The sequence below is a fragment of the Corythoichthys intestinalis genome, unplaced genomic scaffold (assembly GCF_030265065.1).
Source record: "Corythoichthys intestinalis isolate RoL2023-P3 unplaced genomic scaffold, ASM3026506v1 HiC_scaffold_23, whole genome shotgun sequence".
Lineage (NCBI taxonomy): Eukaryota > Metazoa > Chordata > Actinopteri > Syngnathiformes > Syngnathidae > Corythoichthys > Corythoichthys intestinalis.
The window spans coordinates 12,103,014-12,128,639 of NW_026651592.1; the positions used below are offsets into that span (position 1 = coordinate 12,103,014).

The window sequence follows — 25,626 nt, forward strand, 5'->3', positions numbered from 1 at the left end:
AATCTTGAGCAACTTGAGCTGTGGCTGTGAGTAGAGTCTATGAGTTATATTTAGTTTAATTTTATTTAAAATATTTTTTTAATTGATAATTTATGTATTTTAACAATATATTCATGTTTCAATTTGCAACTATGGTCTGAAAAAAAAAAATCATGTTCAATGGAAAAAAGTTAATTTTTTTTTACCCATACATCTCATAATTTTTTGGAGCTATAATTGCAACACCGTGATACCGTGAAACCGCGGTATTTTTGCTCACGGTTATCGTACCGTCAAAATATCATACCGGCACATGCCTAGCCACAGGTAAGTAACAGTTGCTGTTAATTACGCAAATTAGAGAAGCATCACATGATTTTTCAAATACTTTTGTCCGGCCCATTTTTGGAGTTTTGTGTAGAATGATAATGATTTTTTATTTCCATTCTCTTTTGTGTTTTTCATTGCAAGCAAAATAAATGAAGATATTACGTCCAAAGCATTCGTAATTACAATCATTTTGAGGGAGAAATTTGAGCATTATCCGACAGACTTGCAGGGGTGCCAATACTTTTGGCAAGCAGTGTAAATCTGTCTGAACATGTCTCGATAATCAGTGGCTAATGTGTGCGCGCGTGTGTTTTCAGGGTGATGTGGTTCCGGTGAAAAACACTGATAGATACACCCTCACTGCTGTCTCGCGTGATGTCACCGGTGAATACAGATGTTCCCTGATTGACAACCCAGCCATGATGGCATCCAAGAACATCACAGTCAATTGTAAGACGTCACACTGTGTTTCTCTTCAAAATGGTTCCGTCAGTGCGGTCATTTTTCTCCTTTTCTTTGGCGCTTCTGTCGGGAGTCAAGTATGTTTGCCCCATAACGTTCAGATCTCTTGGTCTCACCGCTTTGTTGTGTGAGCCTCCGCTCGTGAGCTAAGGCGCAGTGAGAGGAGTGTAGTTAACCCTTTAAGGTCTGGGCCTATTTTGTCTGATTTTGCATGCCTTTGAAGTTGCCTTTATATTTCAAAGAAAGAATTGTTTACGATGGCCTGGTTTGGTCCCTTTTTTTGTGACACCTTGAACTTCATGTCCAAACTGTTGTTTCCTTCACTGACCAATTATAAATCATCATTTTGGGCCCAAAAAGACCAAAAATTCCAAAATCGTTTTGTCAAAATTTTTAATATTGATGTCCAATTGACAACCAAACATGCATAACAAACCGTTTTGAAACTTTGTAATATTTATTCAACATGTTAGGATGAACATTCAACCAAAAATTTTTTGAATAAATAGTCTTTATATTTGACAATTCAACATACACAACAGGTATAGCCATAGGCGTTTTTTTGCCTTTATACATGCTCTAGTCAAAACAGGTTATATACAGCAGACCAAACAGTGAAAAACAGTGAAAAAATATATACCATCTAACACAAAAAGTGTTTAGAGGCCATCTCTTTATGAGTTTAGGTACTGCGGCCCATCACTTGATGAAAACTATGTACACACAATCAAGCTTCTTGAACACACATTTATATACACAAATTGAGAAGACTGATTGTGGGGGGAAAAATATATATATAACATTGGGGAAAAAAAGTATTTTAAAAAATATTTACAATAAACAAAAAATTTTTTCAGGCATGCCACTCCGAAAAGCAGTTTCGTCCTGGAATTAGACACAGGGCTACATCAGACAGCCCACACTTCCATGGGGCGTCGGTCCTCTTTCCACCCTTCCATTTTCATTTCACTTTACTTTCATTGTCACTATAAATGTACATGAAGAAAAAGTCAGTATTTATGAAAATAATAAAAGTATAAAATAAAAATATATACAGCAATAAATAATAATGGAAATCTATATGTATGACAATAGAAAGAATACCATAGCTGAATATGTGCTACATCCCTAATCTTCATATAGAAAGAAGAACACCACAAATTATAAATTCCTGCCTGGCATACACACAGTGCACGTACGACTTTGATCTGATATGCACATTTTATTATTATATACACAAACTCACACTTATATTGCATCAAAATTAACTTTGTCTTGCAATATCAAAAGAAACTTTCAAAAGAAACTTTTTCAGCATTAAAAAAAAAAAAAGTGAGTTGGCTTACCTCTGCTCGTCGATGGCGTCACCCACGTGTTCAAATCCGTCACTATCTTCACTCGAGGACTCTTCCGAAGAAGACGATGATGACGAATTTGGACCATCCTCTTCCTCAAGTTGATCAAAAAGCACAATTGCTTGCGCTAAATTTAGTTTTCCATTCATTCTCAAAGTCACACAAAGTCGCTGCTCGATCCAAACGGCCGTCGCTCGCCACCTCGCTGCTTCAGAACACTCCTCCCTCTCGTTCGGTGGAACCTCGCACGGCAGTTATATTTATACAAAAAAACGCATTTTGTGCTTCCACTGTGACTTCGAAAGGGTTCGTTTGATTTGTGTTTTTTTTCATGGAGCTTCCGTTTTGAAAAAGGACAAGAAATGATGGAAATATAGACATAAACAAATGATCCATGCAGCGTTTTAATGTTTTTTTGAGAGGACAATAAAACTATAAAACTTAAATGACAATATCTCACGTTTTAGTTGGTCGATTGACTTCAAATAATAACGAGAGTAAACCTCAACTTCCGCACTTTAAAACGAGACCAACCAACGGCATGTGGGTGACGTAATTAAAACGTGAGGGCGCTTCAAAGACGACGTGCGCTGAGGACGCGCCGGCGCGTCCTTCGACTCTCAAGGGTTAATAATGGAAATATCTTCAAGCTCGTCAGAGCTGCGAGCCGTTGTTTCTCCATCCTCACACCTCTTTCGCTTTTAGACCTGGACATTAATTTAAGCCCCTCTGGGGAGATCGTCAAGAGAGCCGGGGAGACCTTGGAGCTATCTTTCCAGATTAACTCTTCGCGGGAATTAAATGTGTGGTGGACCAAGGTAAAAAAAAATTAAACAACTTTTGGCGCTGAAAGGGACTTCCTTGAAGATTGTGTTTGTTCGTGAAATAAAAACGACTGTTTTTGTCGTCTCAGGACAATGTCAAGATGGACAAAGAGCCCTCCTTTAAAAAGCTGAAGTACTCAGATTCTGGCTACTATGAGGGTGAAGTGAAGATGGGTGCACTTACCGAGAAAGCTTCTTTTGACTTGATTGTTGAAGGTAAGTTCATAAACACAACAGACACTGCTGGTGTAGTATACTATGTACTATACGTATATGGTAAATTCCAATGATGGTCTATTGCCTTCTAATGCAGGGGTGTCCAAACTTTTTGCAAAGGTGGCCAGATTTGGTGTGGCAAAAATGTGGGGGGCCGGTCTTGGCTGACGTCCTTTACGTACAACATTCTGTTGAAGCAAATTTTAGCAAGCCATTCTGTGTGTTACATTCATTCATGAAGCACGGGATTGAACCCTTGATCTCAGAACTGTGAGGCAGACGTGCTAACCACTCAGCCACCGTGCCGCCTGTGTGTTACATTTGCTTTTTTCATTTTATTTTTTATTAATAATTTCAACAGTCTCGCAACTAGCCTTTGTGGCGTTCTCTTTCGACTTTCGGGCTCTTGCGAAATACTGCTGCTGTGAAATTCAACTAGCTTCAAGTTGCTTCAATTTCTCGCTGCGTATCTTCCCTGTAATCTTGTCGTACATGTCAGCGTGTCTTGTTTGGTAATATCGCCTCACATTGGGCTCTTTAAAAACAGTGACTGTTTCAGCAAATGAGGCATACACAGTTGTTGCGTATTTTAGTGAAGAAATAGTCCAATTTCCACCTATTCTTGAAGCGTCGGCCGCCGCAGTTAACTTTCTCTTTTTTTTTTTTTTTTTTTTTTTTTTGTCGATTGTCGCCATTCTAGAAAATTGGAAGGAAAGGGTCACACGGGGTAATGTTGCTTGGACTGCTGCTGCCTTTTAGTGGGTAAATTTAGTGTGCAAGCTACTTCATTTGCTGGTAGCACTACTGCTGACTACCCTAATTTTCGGACTATAAGCCGCTACTTTTTTCCCCTCATTTTGAATCCTGCGGCTTATATTTCAGTGCGGCTTATTTGTTGATTTATTTGGGTTAATAGGCAACACTTTTATTTGACAGCGGCATCATAAGACTGTCATCAGAACATCATAATTATGACATGAAACTGTCATGGGCATTACTGAATGCTTATGACAGATGTCAATATGTGTCATGTGGCATATTATTTCACTAAATCCATTTATGTCCAGCTCAGATCTTTTACGGCCATTCAAAAGTGAGATAATTTGCTGGATGACACTAACCGACCTCTATTATAAGCATTCATTAATGCTTATGACATTTTCATGTAATAATTATGACTGTCATATGACAGTATTATGGCACCACTATCCAAGAAAATGTTACCAAATACCATAACTAGCAATTAATGAAATAACTGGAACAGTAACTGAAGAAATAATTAGCACAGAACATGATTGTTATTTACATCTGTAGCGCCGCAATGCATGCTAGGAGGAATGTTGGATGACAACAGTGTTGAAAGCAGGTGGCAGCAGAGATTGACTGTCTCCCCCAAGGGAGCAGTGATGGCCAAATGAAGCTTTTAGAAACAATAAGGCTTTGCACCCAATTCGTTCAAAGCTTAATGGTGGTTCATTTGGTCTCATGACAGTCTTATTTATGATGCCATTGTCAAATGAAGTGTTACCAGTTAATATCTCTTGGTGTAAATATCCCATAATACAACGAGGACAACTGCGGCTTATAGTCCAGTGCGGCTTATCTGTGAACAAATGCCGTTTTCATGTCAAATTTGGTGGCTGGCGGCTTATAGTCAGGTGCGCCTTATAGTCCAGAAATTACGGTAATTTATTAAGTCCGTGTGTGGGCCAGACGTTATTGATTTTATGACAGAGGCTGGGGGCCGGATGAAATTTGACCATGGGCCACATTTGGCCCCCGGGCCGGACTTTGGGCATGTCTGTTCTAATGTGCTATACCTGTTATGAAACAGCGAGCCGTTAAATATGGATCCAGAAGCAGACGTGGTAGTTTGAAGTATTTATTACAAAAAAAGAACTAAGGCAGCACGCCAGAACACGCGAGAACAAATACAAAACAAAAAAAGGCACGTACCAAGTCGGCGAGAGAACCAAGGGGCCAGAAAAGGCTAAAACAAATAATAGCAAAGTCCAACAAAAAAATACCATAACAATAACGTGATAACAAAGAATACACACGTAACAGGCAAGAGATCTCCAGATGACGCGCTCAGCGGTAAGCAAGCAAGTCAGCAAATAATAGTCCGACACTCGCATGTGGTGACAGCAGTCTTTAAATAATGAGCGCTCCTAATGCGCCACTGTTGTGTTGCACAGCCCCGCCCATCCAACTGACTCATATGCTGGAATGAAAAGAACTGAGAAAGCACACAAACATGACAATACCAATACTTCTCAAATAGTTGGGGGGGGGGGGGCGCATGTGACCGTAGTTTTTTGCCGTACTAGAATACAGTGTAATCCACAGGTGTCAAACTGGTTGCAGAAAGGGCCAAGTGGCTGCAGGTTTGCTTTCCAACCAATGAAGAGGACACCTTTTCACCAATCAGATCTTTTACATGTGTAATCAGTTAAACTTTGTCAGGTGCTGCTTGTTTCAGTTGGAAGTTCATTGGTTAAACTCTCTGCATGGTATCGGTTGGAACAAAATCCAGCACCCACTTGGCCCTTTCTGGAATCGGTTTGACACCTGTGGTGTAATCGCACATCCACTCAGTGAGTGGCAGTGGCGCTTTCATTTTCGGAGTATGAGTGAGTGAGTGAGTGAGTGAGTGAGCTCTATGTGATCACAACTTAAAAATGAATTAATCGTAATTAATCGCAATTTAAACCATCCCTAAAATATGCCATATTTTTCTGTAAATTATTGTTGGAATGGAAAGATAAGACACAAGACGGATATATACATACAACATACTGTACATCCGTAAGTACTGTATTTGTTTATTATAACAATTAAGGGTGTAACGGTACATGTAATAGTATTGAACCCTTTCGGTACGTGGTTGTCGGTTCGGAACAGACGCGTACCGAATTTAAACCATCCCTAAAATATGCCATATTTTTGTGCCATATTTTTCTGTAAATTATTGTTGGAATGGAAAGATAAGACACAAGACGGATATATACATACAACATACTGTACATCCGTAAGTACTGTATTTGTTTATTATAACAATTAAGGGTGTAACGGTACATGTAATAGTATTGAACCCTTTCGGTACGTGGTTGTCGGTTCGGAACAGACGCGTACCGAACGAGTTTGACGTAATATGACCCTTACTTTGCGAGGCTGTGAGTCGATCGGGATACAGTTTCTTTGTGTAGATTATATTTACTCCGTCTTCTCTACTATCATGAGGACCAACACGGTAGGACAGTCCAGAAACGTCAACGGCGCGAGAACGTGGCCGCCGCGAGAACGCAGTGAAACGCGGACGTTAAAGTCAATCAGCCAATGCACACCAGTCACAGTGCGGCCGCGTGTTAGACGCGTCCCAGAAATGGCTCAACGCGACGCACCCGAAAAGAACGGCAGAGTTTATTATTTGACGCGAGACGCGGCCCTCCTGCGTCGATACTACTACCGGTAGCTAAGATCGGGCCGAAAGTCACTCGTGTAATAATACGGTGGATCCGGTCGATTTTCAAACTAATATGCAATCGTAACCTACTTTTTGAGTTCATCAGATCTCTTGATCGGTAGAGTGACTGGTAGTTGACTTGTCTTTGTTGATTTACTGCTGTCTTCTCTGCTATAATAATAGCCGACACGGCCCCGTGTTCAATACAAAACCTTCCTACCACAACGAAACAAGTAGGAACTAATATTCACATAGCTACTAAAGTTATACAACATAAAATATACAAAATAAATGAATACTACATCACATTTGTAAAATATAAACACATCATAAAATAAATAATAGCCCATTTCAATAAACTAAATTGAAATGAGCTAAAACACCTGTAATTAAATAATAAGAATAATACACACATCCTGCTTACACAATTAAATTTATAAATTTCTGTGTGGCGCTTTAACTTGAGAAAATCCAGCAATAAAGCTTTTGAAAACCGTTCATAAGAAAAAAAAAAAAAAAAGATTGATTGAGGCATTTCATTTGTAAAATACATGTTAAAATCTTTGTCATTGGGATTGCTTTTCTCTTTAGCACAGGACTTCTTTTTTCTTCTTTTTTTCAGAAAGAAAGCTGACCAAATTGTTGTTGGATTATCTTTAAATACCCGCTACTTTTTGAGCAGAATTCTAGCTTTGTAAAGGCTAATGTTCCTATTGTTGAAAGCACAAAAGTGTGTAATAAACAACTAGCACATTTATATTTTGCTTTTTTTTTTTTTTTTTACTGTACCGAAAATGAACCGAACCGTGACCTCAAAACCGAGGTACAGTGGGGAGAACAAGTATTTGATACATCAAATACTTGTTCTCCCCACTGTACCTACCGAACCGAGATTTTTGTGTACCGTTACACACCTAATAACAATAAATCCACAAATGGCATTATTAACATTCTTTCTGTTAAAGTGATCCAGGGATAGAAAGACTTGTAGTTCTTAAAAGATAAATGTTATAGTAATTTTATATTAAAACCCCGCTTCATGTTTTCGTTTTGATAAAATTTGTAAAATTTTCAATCCAAAGTAGAGTTAATATAATAAGAATAAAAAATAACAATAATAAGAATAGAGTGACTAAAGTCTGAGTAAGTTTTACGTGTATTTTGCAGAGCTATTTTGATATGGAATGCCAGTTCATTTTGCATTGTTGTTTAACTGTGTGAGAATAGGGCCTCATTACTATAGACTAGATGCCGATCGATCGGGTCCGATCGCGTCATTTTTAAAGTATCGGAATCGGCAAAAAAATATCGGACATGCCTTTTTTAATATATATATATATTTTTTAATTAAATCGTTTTCATAATCGTATTTAACGTTACAGACATAATATGTTACTCATCCAGAGTCTTCAGTTTAGGCTTAAGGTAGGGTTATCAAATTTATCCCATTAACAGTGGTAATTAATTTTGTTTAAAATATGTATCACGTTAAAATATTTAACACAATTAACGCATGCGCTACACGACCCAGTCACGCATTGTCACGTTCAATCTGTAATGGCGCCGTTTTACCTATATATTGAGCTAAAAGGCAGCGTAAAATGAGTAGAGTGAATTTTGGCAGCCTTTGGAGCCTTTTTTTAATTGGCTAAAGCCTTACAATCCCTCTCCCTATGATTAGAAATATCGTGGGAAGCAATGTGGGGAAGAAAGGTAGTAATTGATCTTTTTCTTAACACCCTATGTTATTTTCCAACGCAGAGAAGATATATCAACTGGTACCACTACGCACAGTCATGGTTGCACTTCCCATCACGCATTTGGGCAGAACAGTTAAATGGCTACAGTATCATTTACTGAAAGCTCAACAAATACACTAGATGGCAATATTTAGTCACAATATACAAAGTCACATTTATCCTTTAAGAATTACAAGTCTTTCTATCGGTGGATCCCTCTCACAGAAAGAATGTTAATAATGTAAATGCCATCTTGAGGATTTATTGTCATAATAAACAAATACAGTACTTATGTACTGTATGTTGAATGTATACATTCGTCCGAGTTTGATTCATTTTTTTCTTAATGCATTGCCAAAATGTATATGATCGGGAAAAATTATCGGGAAGGATTGGAATTGAATCGGGAGCAAAAAAAAAAGCAATCGGATCGGGAAATATCGGGATCGGCAGATACTCAAACTAAAACTATCGGGATCGGATCGGGAGCAAAAAAACATGATCGGAACAACCCTACTATAGACTGAAGTGCTTTTCTTTTTGTGAACATTCTTTTTTTTTTTGAGAGAGAGATACGAGTGTTATTTTTGTTGTGCTTTCACTAATCGATACTTACAGTGCCTTGCAAAAGTATTCGGCCCCCTTGAACCTTGCAACCTTTCGCCACATTTCAGGCTTCAAACATAAAGATATGAAATTTAATTTTTTTGTCAAGAATCAACAACAAGTGGGACACAATCGTGAAGTGGAACAACATTTATTGGATAATTTAAACTTTTTTAACAAATAAAAAACTGAAAAGTGGGGCATGCAATATTATTCGGCCCCTTTACTTTCAGTACAGCAAACTCACTCCAGAAGTTCAGTGAGGATCTCTGAATGATCCAATGTTGTCCTAAATGACCGATGATGATAAATAGAATCCACCTGTGTGTAATCAAGTCTCCGTATAAATGCACCTGCTCTGTGATAGTCTCAGGGTTCTGTTTAAAGTGCAGAGAGCATTATGAAAACCAAGGAACACACCAGGCAGGTTGTGGAGAAGTTTAAAGCCGGATTTGGATACAAAAAGATTTCCCAAGCTTTAAACATCTCAAGGAGCACTGTGCAAGCCATCATATTGAAATGGAAGGAGCATCGGACCACTGCAAATCTACCAAGACCCGGCCGTCCTTCCAAACTTTCTTCTCAAACAAGGAGAAAACTGATCAGAGATGCAGCCAAGAGGCCCATGATCACTCTGGATGAACTGCAGAGATCTACAGCTGAGGTGGGAGAGTCTGTCCATAGGACAACAATCAGTCGTACACTGCACAAATCTGGCCTTTATGGAAGAGTGGCAAGAAGAAAGCCATTTCTCAAAAATATCCATAAAAAGTCTCGTTTAAAGTTTGCCACAAGCCACCTGGGAGACACACCAAACATGTGGAAGAAGGTGCTCTGGTCAGATGAAACCAAAATGGAACTTTTTGGCCACAACGCAAAACGATATGTTTGGCGTAAAAGCAACACAGCTCATCACCCTGAACACACCATCCCCACTGTCAAACATGGTGGTGGCAGCATCATGGTTTGGGCCTGCTTTTCTTCAGCCAGGACAGGGAAGATGGTTAAAATTGACGGGAAGATGGATGCAGCCAAATACAGGAACATTCTGGAAGAAAACCTGTTGGTATCTGCACAAGACCTGAGACTGGGACAGAGTTTTATCTTCCAACAGGACAATGATCCAAAACATAAAGCCAAATCTACAATGGAATGGTTCAAAAATAAACGTATCCAGGTGTTAGAATGGCCAAGTCAAAGTCCAGACCTGAATCCAATCGAGAATCTGCGGAAAGAGCTGAAGACTGCTGTTCACAAACACTCTCCATCCAACCTCACTGAGCTCGAGCTGTTTTGCAAGGAAGAATGGGCAAGAATGTCAGTCTCTCGATGTGCAAAACTGATTGAAACATACCCCAAGCGACTTGCAGCTATAATTGGAGCAAAAGGTGGCGCTACAAAGTATTAACGCAAGGGGGCCGAATAACATTGCACGCCCCACTTTTCAGTTTTTTATTTGTTAAAAAAAGTTGAAATTATCCAATAAATGTTGTTCCACTTCACAATTGTGTCCCACTTGTTGTTGATTCTTGACAAAAAATTAAAATTTTATATCTTCATGCTTGAAGCCTGAAATGTGGCGAAAGGTTGCAAGGTTCAAGGGGGGCGAATACTTTTGCAAGGCAGTAAGGCAATGTATGAAACAACCTCCGCACCCCATGGTATGTAAAGTGCACTCAGCAGGCTGCTAACCAGAATGGCATAGAGTGCACGTTGTCATGACATTTAGGCTGACTGGAGTGTAAAATGACATTTTAATGGACATGTAGCTGCTGAAATGAACGATAAAAATAGCAAAAAAGAAAGCGCTTTTAGTACTGCTTCATGTGGTGTGGCAATTGTAGGCCTATTAAATACCACTGGTCGTGTCGCAATTTGTGAACGGCAAATCATATTTTCTACTGGAGAAGTGGGATCTTATCTCTCCAAATAAATGATAGCCGACATGCAAAGTAGCAAGTGAGCTGTAAAAATAGCGAGCTTAGTAGTGTGAAAAATGCGGGAGAGCTAAGTGAAGCTGACGAACAGCTAAGCGGTGCTAAACGGCGATAAGCGAAGCTAAACGGCGCTAAATGAAGCTAAGCGACTGATACTCAGTCTGTCGTCGTGGAACAGTCCATTGTAGTGCGTGTGTGTGTGGTTGAGAGATAATATAAATGCAACATTCAAATGGCTTTCTTTTTTGTTTTGTTATTTGTTTGTTTGGTATGGTGACATAATTATACATGACGAATAGTTGGGGGTGCTGCTGGCTCCGGTGGCCCAAGCCCTTGCTCGTTGGGGCAAGGGCAGCTGGTTGGGGGCCCCCGACTGGTTGGGGGCCTAAGGCGATCGCCTACCTCGCCTGAATAGTAGATCCGCCTATGGACATTGCTTGGTCCCTCCCCCTCTTGCACACAGGCTTCTCACTGGCCGCTCACCGTAAATTCAGAAGTGAGTTTCGCTGAGTAAGACGCTATTATTCCCCCTATTACTCCCCCACCCGAGGCCCCATTCCGCTGCAATTGTGAGGGAGAACTTCCGCGTCGTCTGTCATATTTCTATGGGATCAAAGTCATAGCTCATGCTTGCATTTTGATTTAGGACACGGTTAAACCGTTTCCTCTTTGCACGGACTTTATCAAGCACGCTAAATTGCGTTTCCGCTCCCTTCCCTCTTATTCGTAGCTTAAACGTGTGTTTACGTGAGCTGGCTGCTCGTGAAAGCCATTTGATATACCACCAAATAATAATCTTGGTTAAGTAAGTAAGTTGAAAATGAGCGTTTTTTGTTTCCCATCATTATTTAGGGGAATTCTAAATCAGGCTGCTTAGGACAGCTATAATTTTCTCCAAGATCGTCATCCATTGAATATGGTACGCCCGCCGGTGGTGGGCCACCACTGGTGGCTCTGTTGTACAAATAGCGTCTTCAGTGGGGCAAATTGAAACTCACAATTTTGGCGGTGCTCTCTGGCGTTTCATGGTCCACATTTTTAATCCTTGGTCCTAGCTCAGTAGTTGTTGTCGCTTTTGAAAGTTTAGGTTTGAAAAAAATTACGTTTATCCATCTTGCTTTTTCGGTCCGCAGGTGGTTTGGGCTAAGCAAAGCAAATGACCATCTATTGTGCTAGTCACCGGATCTGTTCGAAAAATCATGTTGACCCATTCTAAAAATGTTTTTTGTTAAATTCATTCACTTTTGTTGTTTATTTTATGGCTTTGCAACTTTATAGACAATATTTTACTGGAAAACATTTAAAGTCATATACAGGACAGTCAATTAATTGCAATGACACTTTTCGGCCACCGGGGGGGGGCTGCCCCCTGGCCCCACGGCCCCACCTTAAACTCCAGTTATGCTGATTGAGATTTATTGCACACAAATAGGAATAAATAAAACGTTTCAAACACAGCAAAAATAAATAAAATAGGCCTGATTTATATTTAGAGCAAAAAAATAAAAATAAAAAAAAAGGCCATAAATGTCAACATTAACAATTGGGATTATAATGTACTGCATATACAAACAAAAACAGGCTGTTGACAGTTACAGTATTGTGACAAGAAACTACGACTTTAGCCTTGTCTTTATATACACTGTAATCTAAATTTGTCGAAGCAGCATTAGGGTGAACAATCATGAAAGTAATTGTGATAAGACTGAGCAAAAATAATTGCCGCTGACCGTATGGTTGCTGTATATATTTGTCAATAATAAAAACACAGGGCACAATTTAGTACATGTGAATTGAAAAACAGGATTATAAAACCACTACTACGTACAGTATTTCATATCAATTTCCGCTGTGCATTGTGTGCACAGCAGACCCACACCCAAACCCACAAGCATGGAATTGGCATCTGAGGTGTCCTGCAACGATTTCGCAGCATTCTTTACACACAAAGTACTAAAGCCTGTGTGAAGCTCCACATTAACAATTGTTACACTAAATGCCTCCCAAAATGTCCCCCATGTCAATCTTGGACAGTTTACCCTCTTGGACTATGCCACTTTAACAAAAATTGTGTCAAAATTAAAGCCCACAACATGCTGTCTTGACATCCTTCCTTCAAACTTTTTCAAAACTGTTTTTCATTGCATAGCCCGAATCATACTTCAGATTATAAATACTTCTCTCCAAACAGGAGAGTTTCCATGGACTTTAAAAACTGCAGTAATAAAACCTCTTCTAAGAAAAAACCTAATCTGGATGCCTCAACCATTAGTAATTATAGGCCAATATCAAATTTGAGATTCCTGGGGGAAATTATCGAGAGGGTTGTGTCCTAAATGATGTTCATCGGAATACTGATGCAGGCAAATCATCTGCTCTTCTACTACTGGATCTCAGCGCTGCATTCGACAAGGTTGATCACAACATAATACTCAGCAGATTGGAACAGTGGGTAGGGCTTACTGACACTGTTCTTCAGTGGTTCACATCTTATTTACATGATAGGGATTTCTTTGTGTCAATTGGAAACCATCAGTCAGAACGAACCAAATTGATGTGTGGAGTCCCTCAAGCCTCAATTCTTGGACCACTCTCATTTAATGATAATAATATTTAATGGTAATATTTATATATGCTTCCCCTAGCTCAGATTATGGAAGAGTATGACATCTCCTATCACACCCATGCAGATGACACACAACTCTACATTTCTGTGTCCCCACATGATTATAGTCCCTTAGTCTCCCTGAGTAAATGCATTCATCAAATCAATGAATGGATGTGCCAGAATTTTCTCCAGTTAAATGTGGAGAAGACAGAAGTGATCGTTTTTTGGCCCAAAAAAAAGGAAAGGTCAAAGATAAGCAGGCACCTTAGCACAATGTCACTTAAAACTACAAATCAAGTCAGAAATCTTGCCGTAATTATTGATTCAGACCTAAAATTTGATAGCCATCTTAAGTCCGTCACTAAATCTGCTTATTGCCGCCCAAAAAATATAGCCAGAATTAAGAGGCTTCTGGCTCAACAAGACATTGAAAAACTTTTGCATACATTTATTTTCAGTAGATTGGACTATTGCAACAGTATATTTACAGGACTTGATAAAAAAATCAGTCAGTCTTCACAAATACAGTGGTACCTCTACATACGATCGCTTCGACACACGAACTTTTCGACATCCGACATAAAATTTGACTCGCCATTTGTTTCTACATCCGACGACATGCTCGAAATACGACGACAATGGCAGCACCGCAGACGAATGCACGGCGGATTTTCTTGTGTGACAAATCAACACTGGTTTCAGAAAAGGTTGGTACAGGTGGTGAAACAAGGAAAAAGTTGACGCTTACCTTCTAAATGAAGATGCAAATGACAGAAAAATATGAGCGTAGGGCGGGCATCCGTGAAATGGCTCAACAATACATCTCCACGGTCCTCCTCCGACCATCGTTCGCCAGTCTTTATAAGTTAAGCTGACAATTCTTATTGTGGTAACATCTCCAGAGAAATCGCCAACTTCGCCACGTTTTTATCATTTATTTCACAACTTATTCAAAACAAAAACACCTTCTGTCTGCCGCAATTGACGGTGTTCTCAAGCAAACATTCAAAGTGAAAGTGAAACTCAAGCTCACCGGTCTGTCTCTGGCACGTCAGCCCCGCGGTGCGTTCAGGGTCAGCAAAAAACGTCCGCCACATTAGAACCCGATTCGTAGCATTATAACAGGAATTATTATTATTATTATTACGATTTTGATTTATAATTTATTTGTTTTGCTATGTGTAATTGCCATTTGTAATAGTACCAGCAGTATTTTTTAAGGATTTAGTGAAGGTTTTTGGGCTGTGGAGCGAATTAATGGAATTATAATGTATTCCTATGGGAAAATCCTGCTCGACATACGACCATTTCGACTTACAAACAAGGTCCTGGAACGGATTAACTTCGTATGTAGAGGTACCACTGTACAAGGAAACTGGACCACATTACACCTGTTTTGAAATCGTTACACTGGATTCCAGTGAGTCAAAGGATAGACTATAAAATACTACTGCTCGTCTACAAAACACTTAATGGCCTTGGACCAAAATACATGCTTGATTTGTGAGATCCCTATGAAACATCTAGACCCCTAAAGTCATCTGGAACCGGTCTCCTGTATGTTCCAAGAACAAGAACCAAGCAGGGTGAGGCAGCATTTATAGTTATTATCCTCCTCACCTCTGGAACAAGTTACCTGAAGGTCTGAAGTATGCTCAGACTGTTAACTCCTTTAAATCAGGGCTAAAAACGCTTTTGTTTAGCACAGCATATCTATAACTGTCTATATATTTCAAACTATTTGCTTTCTACTTCTCTTGTGCTTTATGTCCATTGCTGATTTCAATTATTATCAGGGGTGAAAATGGCTACAATTTCTTACCGGAACTCCCCGACGTGAAGGGCGCCACGGAGCCAAAAATTGTGTTTGTTTATTTATTTATTTTCATTATTTTTGGGGGGGTCAAACCTCTTTAAACTAGTGAAATGCAAAGAAAACTGTTTTAGCACGGTATTTGTACAACACACACACAAAAACTGATTTTCATTCAAAATTATATTTTTTTCAATGATTTGCAAAAGAAAAGTAAACAAAAACAGCAATAACCCCAACCAACCTCCATCTCCTAATTTTCATTTTCCCTCATATCCTTACATACTAAATGTCAAATCTCAATTTTCACTACTTAAGAACATAGGATGTGTATTGAAATTGAAGTTAATTTAAACATTTACTTTTGCTTTCTTTCAATCTTTTTTTTTAATAGTAAAGATATAAGTAACATGCATTCAGAAAAATAAGTACAAATGACTTATATTATGCAGAGTGAAACGAAATATATTTTGAAGATCACGCAAACATTGACTTTTTTTAAATCATAAGGAAATGAATAAGTAGCCTAACATAACTGAAAAAATATAAGTCCAAAGTGCACACCGACAGCTAAGATGTTCTGAACCTCCCCATCAGAGCAAATAAAAGTAAATATGATAAATAAGCCTCCTCAACCTTTTCCCTTGCTCTTAAAGATTTCACCGATTTCTGTTGCATTGCCCCTTTTTTTTGTCGCATCCATTCAACAAACTTTTTTTTTTTTGCTGTTCAAAACATGCACATTTGAACCAAACAGAGCTAACTACAGTATCTGTGCTGATCACATGTCAGTATGTCAGCCAATTGAACAGATAAATGAGTTCAGGCGTTTTGCTTTGCTGGATGCATTGGCACTGACATGACTCATCATCGTCAGACTCAGATAACTGCAGCAGCTGGGGAAACCTCCATGCCGTCCGTGGAATAAAATAAATAATAAATATTGATGGAAACGGATTACGCTAAACAAGCACTTTATTGTGCTTGTTGTTAACACTTGTGTATGTAAATCTGATGTTGGTAGATTGTAGGCATGTGCCGGTATGAGATTTTGATGGTACGATAACCGTGAGCAAAAATACCGCGGTTTTACGGTATCACGGTATTGCAATTATAGCTCCAAAATGTGTTATTTTGAGAGGTACGGGTTGAAAAAAAAAAAAAAAATACTTTTTTCCGGGATTTTTTAATTTTTCAGAAAATACTTGCAAATTGGAACATGAATATTATGTTAAAATAAAAAATATATATATATATATTTTAAATAAAATTGAAATAAATAGAGCTTATAGACTACCCACAGCCACAACTCAGGTTGCTCAAGATTGGAGCAAGAACTAAATTGATTGCTATAAAAAAGTAAAAACACTTCTAGATAAAATTGAAAAGTATTGACTGTACTTTTTTTTTTTTTTTTTTTTTTTTTTTGAAGGGGCAAAAGCTCAAGTGAAGTTTCGCTATTTTCAGCCACTGTGTCAACTCTAGTCTACATGTCATGCCTTTGTGTTAAAAAGACGCAGAATTCGTAAGTTAATAAGTTTAAAATGAATAAGTTAGTTAAAATGTGAATGTTGTTGTGTAAAGGTTTCATCTAAAAACACTGGGAGTGAGACATCTCCTTGTCCAGCGAGCGTACATTTGTGCTGAGGGCAAGATCATCTGTCGCAATTAGCTATCTTTGATGTTATCCCTTTTCCTTCATTCAAGCTCGTTTCTCAGTGGCCGTGAGATTTGTAACCTCGATGAAGTTGCTCTCCCAGCTAAGACTAGGCTAACATTCGTCTTTGTAAGTTTTTAGTTAATTTGTATTTTGAATTTGAAAGGAAAATGTGTGTTTTGTTTTTGGCGAACTTTTTCATGGATGACGTCCTCACATTCTGTTGTGTTTGTGCTAAATGAAGCTACTCACACGTGTAAAATACTATTGTACAACGTTTTAAAACGGTATATTTCAGTTACCATGATTTGAGACCTCCATAAATTCAAGAAAAGTAAGCCTTTTGTTTGGAGTGTTTCTTTTTTGGTGTTTAGCAGAATAGCGTCACTGACACGCACACATCAACAACCGGAGAGGGAGGGGTGAGCGCTGCCGCTCCAAGATACTTCTGGCTGCATTTTTGAGACTTGTAAAATAGCGAATACCGTACTACGGTATGACGGAAATTTGTAGTGGTTTTGAAACCGTGACGTTTTCATACAACGGTAAACCTTGAAACCAGTAACCGGCACATGCCTAGTAGATTGTTTAATTCTTGGAGATGAAATGCATGTGTGGCAGATGAGCATTTTTTTTTTTTTACATGGCGTTATGACTAAGCTTGAGAACGATAAACCGATACGACTGGATATCCGGTTTTACAGGTGAGAGATACAGCTGTATCAATAGTAAAAAGTTACCATTCAACAGTGATTAGCCATTAAATATTCAATGAACCGATAGTAGAGATAGAATTCGGCTATCGCGAGCACAAGAATCGGCTTCTAATGCCTCGTTCAATGCATTTTTTAATATGATAATCATTTAGCTTTTACCTCACATGCTGCGCTTGAGTCATTCACCACACAGCGCACTTAGATGGTGATTGGCGACCGCCGTCGTGGTTGCCTTAACTTCCCATTAATTTAGGCAGAACCGCTGGTAGTCGCCGTCATTACCCGATCGTCACGGGCGTGTCATAACAACGCGAGAGCTAACAAAACCACTGTAACGCCCGCTCCGTAGCGTTTTCTTCACAGCCCAAACTAGTAGTGGCAACGAAGCAACATGCTAAAACAATGGACAGTTTGCGCACCACGCCAGCGATGTGCAGCGATTGATTTTCAACGCACCCAGGAAAACTAAAGTCGGACTTTGAAGTGACGAAGGCAGCCAGATCTGTTCGAATGGGACAGAGCTAGTGTGAAGCGGTAGACACATCGTGAGTTATTAACCCTGAAAAATAACCCACTACAATGGTGGAAAGGGCGGCATATTGTTTCCACGAAACGCAGTCTACTTAAACATGATCATGTGGATCAGTTGATCTTCCTTAAGAAAAATCTGCCCTTCAACAAAGATATCGACAGTCTTAAGGAATTTAAAAAAAATGTGGAAGCCTAGGCATAAGTGAATGACTTTGTTGTGTATAAGGTTAAAGACCTGTCCGTCTAAAATGCCATGTTGTTATTCCCCCAGTTAGACCAGTGGTAAAGCATAATTTATTATTTATTTATGATAACACTAGCAGGTTTAATTCTTTTTTTTCTTTTTCTAGAGCTGCTGCATATAACTAATATTTTTTGCTTGTAAGATGTTAACGTTGAAAGTTTGCACTTAAATTACTTACCTATTGTGTTCAAAACACCAGGAAATACATTAATTAAATTACTGCACTTTATTGTTGTCTGTCGCTGGAGTTCTATTTTATTATCAATCCCATCCAACAAAATGACGGTCATGTAGTAAGCTTTATTTATTTATTTTTTTTCATAAAAAAATAAAACATAACATTGGTATGAAATTTTGTTGTTTAATTTTTAATCTTTTTTTTTATGTTTAAAATACTGTACGAACACACACAACAAATGTTTACTATCGTATCGTTTTCACTCTGTATCGAACCGTATCGTTCTTAAACTGTATCGAATCGTATCGAATCGCTCGGCCTTAAGAATGTATCGTTTTTTAATCGAGTCGTAACCTGTGTATCTAGATACATATCGAATCGGCTTCATGCCAGAGATTCCCAACCCTAGTTATGACAGTTGCCGTCATATTTTTGGAATCAAAGCACAGTGTACCGGAACAGCATTCCGGCCCTAAATCTTATACCGGAACTGCGTTCCGGCCCTGAATCTTGCACTGGAACTGCGTTCCTGACCGTTCTGGCCCACTTTCACCCCTGATTATTATTAGTAGCAGTATTAGTATATATACATATATATATATATTAGTGGTGCAACGGATCATGATTGGTCCGAGATCCGTTCGGATCAACGTCATCGGTTCGGCACACATGTGATCCGCGGATTGATTTCTGAGAAAAAAAATGTGCTCCGGGCGCACAAACTTGTGTAGAGCGGAGAAAGAGGGGAGCAGAGTGCACAATGCAGACATGGCAAGTGGAAGAAAGGAGGAGCTTGAACGCCCCTGCTACACTTAAATCCCCTGTATGGGCGCATTTTGGTTTCCCTGTCAAGTATGATGACAAAGGAAAAAGTTCAGTGGACAAAACCGCGAGAGTGTGCACGCATTGTGACATAAGAAGCCATATGACAGCGGAAACACATCCAGTATGTTCACGCATTAGAAGCGACATCACCCGGGTGTTTTACTGACCGAAGAAAACCTGGCAAACAACCGCTCATCACCGACCATTTAAGCAGCCTCTTCCTGCATAATCCGACCGGGCTGAAGCCATCACTAAAGCTATCGGTGTGTTTATAGCTGCAGACATGAGAACATATTCAGTTGTTCAAAACGAGGGCTTTAAATACATGTTGAAAGTGCTTGAGTCACGCTACGACATCCCATCGCGCACACACTTTAGTGAAAAGATTGTGCCAAATCTCTACGAGGGAGAAAAGAAAAACGTTGTGAAGCAACTATCCCGGGCGTCAACTGTTGCGCTCACGACGGACGGGTGGACGTCCAGTGGAAGGGAGAGTTTATGTGACGATAACCGCTGACTTTATCACACTAGAGTGGGAGATGAAAAGTCCAGTGCTGCAGACACGCCCCCTCTATTAAAGTCACACAGGCACTCATCTTGCGCAGGTACTGACACAAGCAGTGGAAGAATGGAAGATACGGAGGCCCAGTACTAATATCCCAGTAACAACTGATAATGGAGAAAAAAAAAAAAAAATCAAATAAATGCAGTGAAGGAAGCAGGACTGGGTCCACAAATAGGGTGCTTTGCACATGTAGTGAATTTGGCATCACAAAAGGGAGTCTCAGTCAATAAAATGGACCATCTCCTTCTATTTTACTAGTGGTCATTGGAACCAATATTAAAAGGAGAAGATGTGCATTTCTGTGTTGGTGTTGCACTTTAAGTTGTTATAATTTTGTTAAAAGGAAGATATTATGCCTTGTGCACTACTTTTATATATTCTAATTTAATAATTTCAGTTTTCAATAAACAAAAATTATATTTACTTTTTTTGCTTTTCGCTGATCCGAAAAATGATCCGATCCGTGACTCTTGATCTGAGGAACGATCCGATCCGTGAGTTTTGTGATCCGTTGCACCCCTAATATATATATATATATATATATATATATATATATATATATATATATATATATATATATATATATATATATATATATATATATATATATATATGTATATGTATATATATATATTTTTTAAATTCTACTCGTGATTAAATGCGATTTTTATGTATAATTTTATTTCCTGTTTCGATTGTCTTTGTTTCTGCATTCTATTGGTTTAATGTGATTTTTATGATCGTCCTGTGCTGTAAAGCACTTTGAATTACCTTGTGTTGAATAAATTGTGCTATTTACATAAATTTTCCTTCCCTTGCCACAGATAATAATTTGATTCCAGTCCCTTCCCCGTCACTTTAGCTCCCCTTGTACTGGCTAGGAACTAGTCTTACTGTAGTCTGTATATTATCTTTGCTCGCCCATTAGTCTGTTAAGAAAAAGGAGACGTACAAATATCTAACAAACCACAGGTTTTTGCACGCCCCTGAGACACACCAAATGGAGACTGAGAGAGATTTCCATTTTCTTTCACACAACTTTATTGAGAGAAAAAAAAAAAAAAAAAGGTTAAAAAGTGTGTCACTTCTGGACTGGACTAGACTGCATGGGGTATAGGTTCCCCCGGAAGGACAGCACTGCTCTCGGCACGACACACAACGGCGGGCACTGCAAAAAAAAAAAAAAAAAAAAACAAAGAAAAGAAAAGAAAAGAAAAACCCACTGCAAACAGTACTTAGGTGAATACAGGCAGGCCGATGTCACCCCCTGGGGTTGAGGGAGACGTCCGTGACGCTGGCGAGGCTCAGTGTCGTGAATGGCAGCAGTGGGGGAGGGGGTGTCCGGTCGTCCGTCCGAGTAGGATCACTAGGAGCATTTCACTAGTTCTCACAGGTTAGGATAATTACGTGCGTGCACAGCGTCCAATCTGATCCGCGCTCAGCCTCCTCGTCCCACTCAATACGATGTCAAATCGTTCCATGCCGCATGCATGCAGGAGACCGCCGGTCCTCCCTGCCTCACGTGTGTTCTGGCAGCGCAGAATTTATACTGCAGTCAGGTCAGCCTCCACTCATAAAAACGAAGTCAAGCTAGCAGCCCCTCATTTGGATCGTTGTTTGCATTATGTGCATTACGGTAATACAACTACATAAGTGGCGTCAGAGTGCAAGTCCCTTTATTTTAAAAAATATATTTAAAAAAACAGGACACTATCCAAGAATGTGAAACGAGTTTACTCCGCAGGGTGTCTGGCCTCTCCCTTAGAGATAGGGTGAGAAGCTCAGTCATCCGGGAGGGACTCAGGATCGAGCCGCTACTCCTCCGCGTTGAGAGGAGCAAGCTGAGGTGGCTCGGGCACCCGTTGCGGATGCCTCCTGGACGCTTCCCCGGAGAGGCGCTGCGGGCATGTCGCACCGGCGGGAGGCCCCTGGGATGACCCAGGACACACCTGGAGAGACTATGTCTCTCAGCTGGCCCGTCAAAAGAGTTGGTTGAAGTGGCTGGGGAGAGGGAAGTCTGGGCTTCCCTGCTAAAACTGCTGCCCGGGTGACCCGACCCCGGATTAAGAGGTAGATAATGGATCTAAAAATTTGTAAAAATCAGCGACTTTATAATAAAAATATATAGAGATGTCCCGATCGATCGACATCCTGATCGATCGGGTCCGATCACGTCATTTTCAAAGTATCAGAATCGGCAAAAAAATATCGGCCATGCCTTTTTTTAACATATATATATATATATATTAGGGCTGTCAAAATTATCGCGTTAACGCGCGGTAATTAATTTTTTAAATTAATCACCTTAAAATATTTAACGCAATTAACGCACATGGCCCGCTCAGACAGTATTCTGCCTCTTGGTAAGTTTTACAGCAGGCTTTTTGTGCTGTCTAACAGCGAACTCTTGTGGTCGCTTTGCGACATGGTTTATTTTTTTTCTTGCCAGTTCAATATGGCTGCACGACGTCTCGGGCTGACGCCTACGTTGTAATGTTGTGCTTATATGATCCTTGGACAAGATTTGTCCGTAAGTATGGTTGTTGTAAAGAATGTACATATTATGTTAGTAAGCAAAATGTTCTATTTTTTGTATGAGACGCTTTTTGTTTATGTTTAGTGAACCTGTATAGCGTGCTAAGCTAACGTTGTTGCTAATGCAATGCTTGTGTACTTTTTGTTGTTGTAGTTTTACGACGGTCTAAAGAGGACAATGGTTTGAGGCTATGTTATTAATAAATCAGATGAAAAAGGGAGTCTGATTATTAAGGCGTCGTTCACTAGCTGTCTAGCTTTGGAAAAAGTAGACACAGTGGGAAGAACAAGTATTTGATACACTGCCAACTGTATATATCCATCTTGTGTCTTATCGTTCCATTCCAACAATTTATTTTACAGAATATATATATAATTTACTGAAAAATATGGCATATTTTATAGATGGTTTGAATTGCGATTAATTACGATTAATTAATTTTTAAGCTGTAATTAACTCGATTAAAAATTTTAATCGTTTGACAGCCCTAATATATATATATATATATATATATATATATATATATATATTTTTTTTTTTAATTAAATCGTTTTCTAAATGTATTTAATGTTACAGACATAATATGTTACACTCATCCAGAGTCTTTAGTTAAGGCTTAAGGTACCAATAACAGCGGTAACTAATTTTTCAAAAATGTATCACGTTAAATATTCATCGCAGTTAATGCATGCATTGCACGACCCACTCACGAATTGTCGCGCTCAATCTGTAATGGCGCTGTTTTAGCCATTTAGGGAGATAAAAGGCAGCGTAAAATGAGTAGAGTGAATATTAGCAGCCTTTGGAGCCATTTTTAATAGGCTAAAGCCTTACAGTCCCTCTCCCTACGAATAGAATTACCATGGGAAGCAAGGCAGCAATTGATCTGTTTTTTAACCCCTTATGTTATTTCCCAACGCAGAGAAGATATATCAATTGGTAGCACTACGCACAGTCATGGGTCCACTTCCCACCATGCATTTGGGTTGAATGGCTGCAGTTATCATTTACTGAAAGCTCAACAAATACACTAGATGGCAATATTTGGTCACAATATACAAAGTCACAAGTCTTTCTATCTGTGGATCCCTCTCACAGAAAGAATGTTAATAATGTAAATGTAAATTTATGGTCATAATAAATAAATACAGTACTTATGTATGATGAATGTATATATTCGTCAGAGTTTTATTCATTTTTTTCTTAATGCATTGCCAAAATGTATATGATCGGGAAAAATTATCGGGAATGATTGGAATTGAATGGGGAGCAAAAAAAAAAGCAATCGGATCAGGAAATATCGGGATCAGCAGATACTCAAACTAAAACGATCGGGATCGGATCGGGAGCAAAAAATCATGATCGGAACAACCCTATATACAGTGGGGAGAACAAGTATTTGATACATTGGCAGTGTATCAAATACTTGTTCTCCCCACTGTATTATTCCGCAGTACTGTTTTACATATTTATTTTTAAATGCCAGAATTTAAAAATAGTACTCAAGTCTGAGTCTTGGGATATTCTAGTATACTTTAGAAGTTGAAGAGCTCATGGATATCTCACAGAAAATTTTCATTATTATTATTATTTTATTTTATTTTTTTAATCAGGCCAAAAGACAAGAATAATAAGCAATTTTAAAGTTACTTTTATTTTGAAATGGTACATCAAAATTTCATCAGAGCACTTTAATTCGCATCTTGAAATCAAGGGCGTAGGTTCGCATAGGGATGGTAGGGACATAACACTAGCAACTTTTCAGGATGCTCAAATTTTCCCCACCAATTTTGAAGCAACCTTATTAGCATTATAATATAATGAGTTTAGTTATATCAGTAATCTAGATGATCTTCCCATATGCTGTTGGGAGAGAATTGATGTGTTTTAGTGTTAACGTTAATTAAAACGTTTTGAAATGTCAAAAAATGTAGTGAACTCTGCTGGTAACCATGGAACCAGCATCATATGATCAAAGAGCCTGCTTAGAGACAGAGCTCCCATACTGTGTTTCACAGGAATATGTGGGCAGTTAAATAAAACAAAAAACAAACATACTGCTGCTTTTCTTCTTGTAATCGGCCTAGATTTGGGGGAAAAAAAAAAAAAACTAACAAAAAAAAAATGGGTAGAGCATGTTGTGACTTTACATTTTTGAAACTAAATACCTATAACGGCAACTATTCATTCATTAAAATGTCTTTTTAAAAAAAATATTATTTATTGAAACAAAATCTTTGCAGCCTACGCAGACATTTTTCAGACCATCATATATTAATGGTAAGTGAGGTAAAAACAAATTAATCCTGATTTAGATTTTTTTCCATAACTGCTCAACCCACGAATGCACTTTAAAGATCAAAATAAGGGAAAAGTAGATGAAAGGGACAACCAATTAAATCAATGTATTGTTACCTCCCTCGCGTGACTCGTGAGGTGACAGGTGAGAATGGATGACTGCTCTTGATGACTTTATAACTGGTGGCATTTATTGCTGCGTACACACATACGTCCGACTGCCTCAAAGTAGCTAGACTCTCTCGCCTTCTGGCGCGCGCTCTTTTCCCCACGCGCGCATGCACATACACCCGCCTGACGTCTCCCAGGCAACCCGTGCAACAGTATTGTCCTTGTGGAAGGACAATGTAAACTAACACATACCTGTCAGGTTGTACGGTTTCAGCGTAACTTGTACAAGTGAGCACTGATTTTTAAATGTGTACGCCGTACGTTCCAAATCTGTAAGTTTTTCGTGCATGACGTTTTTTTTTTCTCCGTCCAGATTTTGTCACTGTTTCGGCAACGAGACAATGTGCGTTACTACGTTGGTTGAATGATGCGAGAAAAGTCAGACACGAAGAGCGAAGAGCGGGAGTGGGAAGGAGGAAAAAGTTATGCCGCTGTTGCAAACGCAATGCTAGGCGGCTCCAGTTTTTCCTGACTGTAGCCGACAGCCTACAATCTACGCCCACTTGATATCACATGCATATACATTCACAGGCCACTTTATTAGGTACACCATGCTAGTAACGGGTTGGA

The 25,626-nt window shown here is 39.0% G+C and overlaps 1 protein-coding gene across 17 annotated transcripts in view; it reads left to right on the forward strand.

Moving 5' to 3' along the window:
- LOC130911137 (CD166 antigen homolog A-like) overlaps positions 1-25,626 on the forward strand; it is a 164,712-nt gene that overhangs the window by 96,186 nt on the left and 42,900 nt on the right. For 16 of the 17 annotated variants that reach the window (XR_009061979.1, XM_057828874.1, XM_057828875.1 and 13 more), the window contains 3 exons: positions 627-759; positions 2,832-2,944; positions 3,040-3,166. Coding sequence is in view for 16 of the 17 variants with exons in the window: in XM_057828874.1 (XP_057684857.1) it covers positions 627-759; positions 2,832-2,944; positions 3,040-3,166 (373 nt within the window). In the remaining variant the exon portion in view is untranslated. Of the gene's footprint in view, positions 1-626; positions 760-2,831; positions 2,945-3,039; positions 3,167-3,263; positions 3,809-25,626 lie in introns of those variants that run through there. The other variant, XM_057828890.1, reaches the window with a different exon arrangement.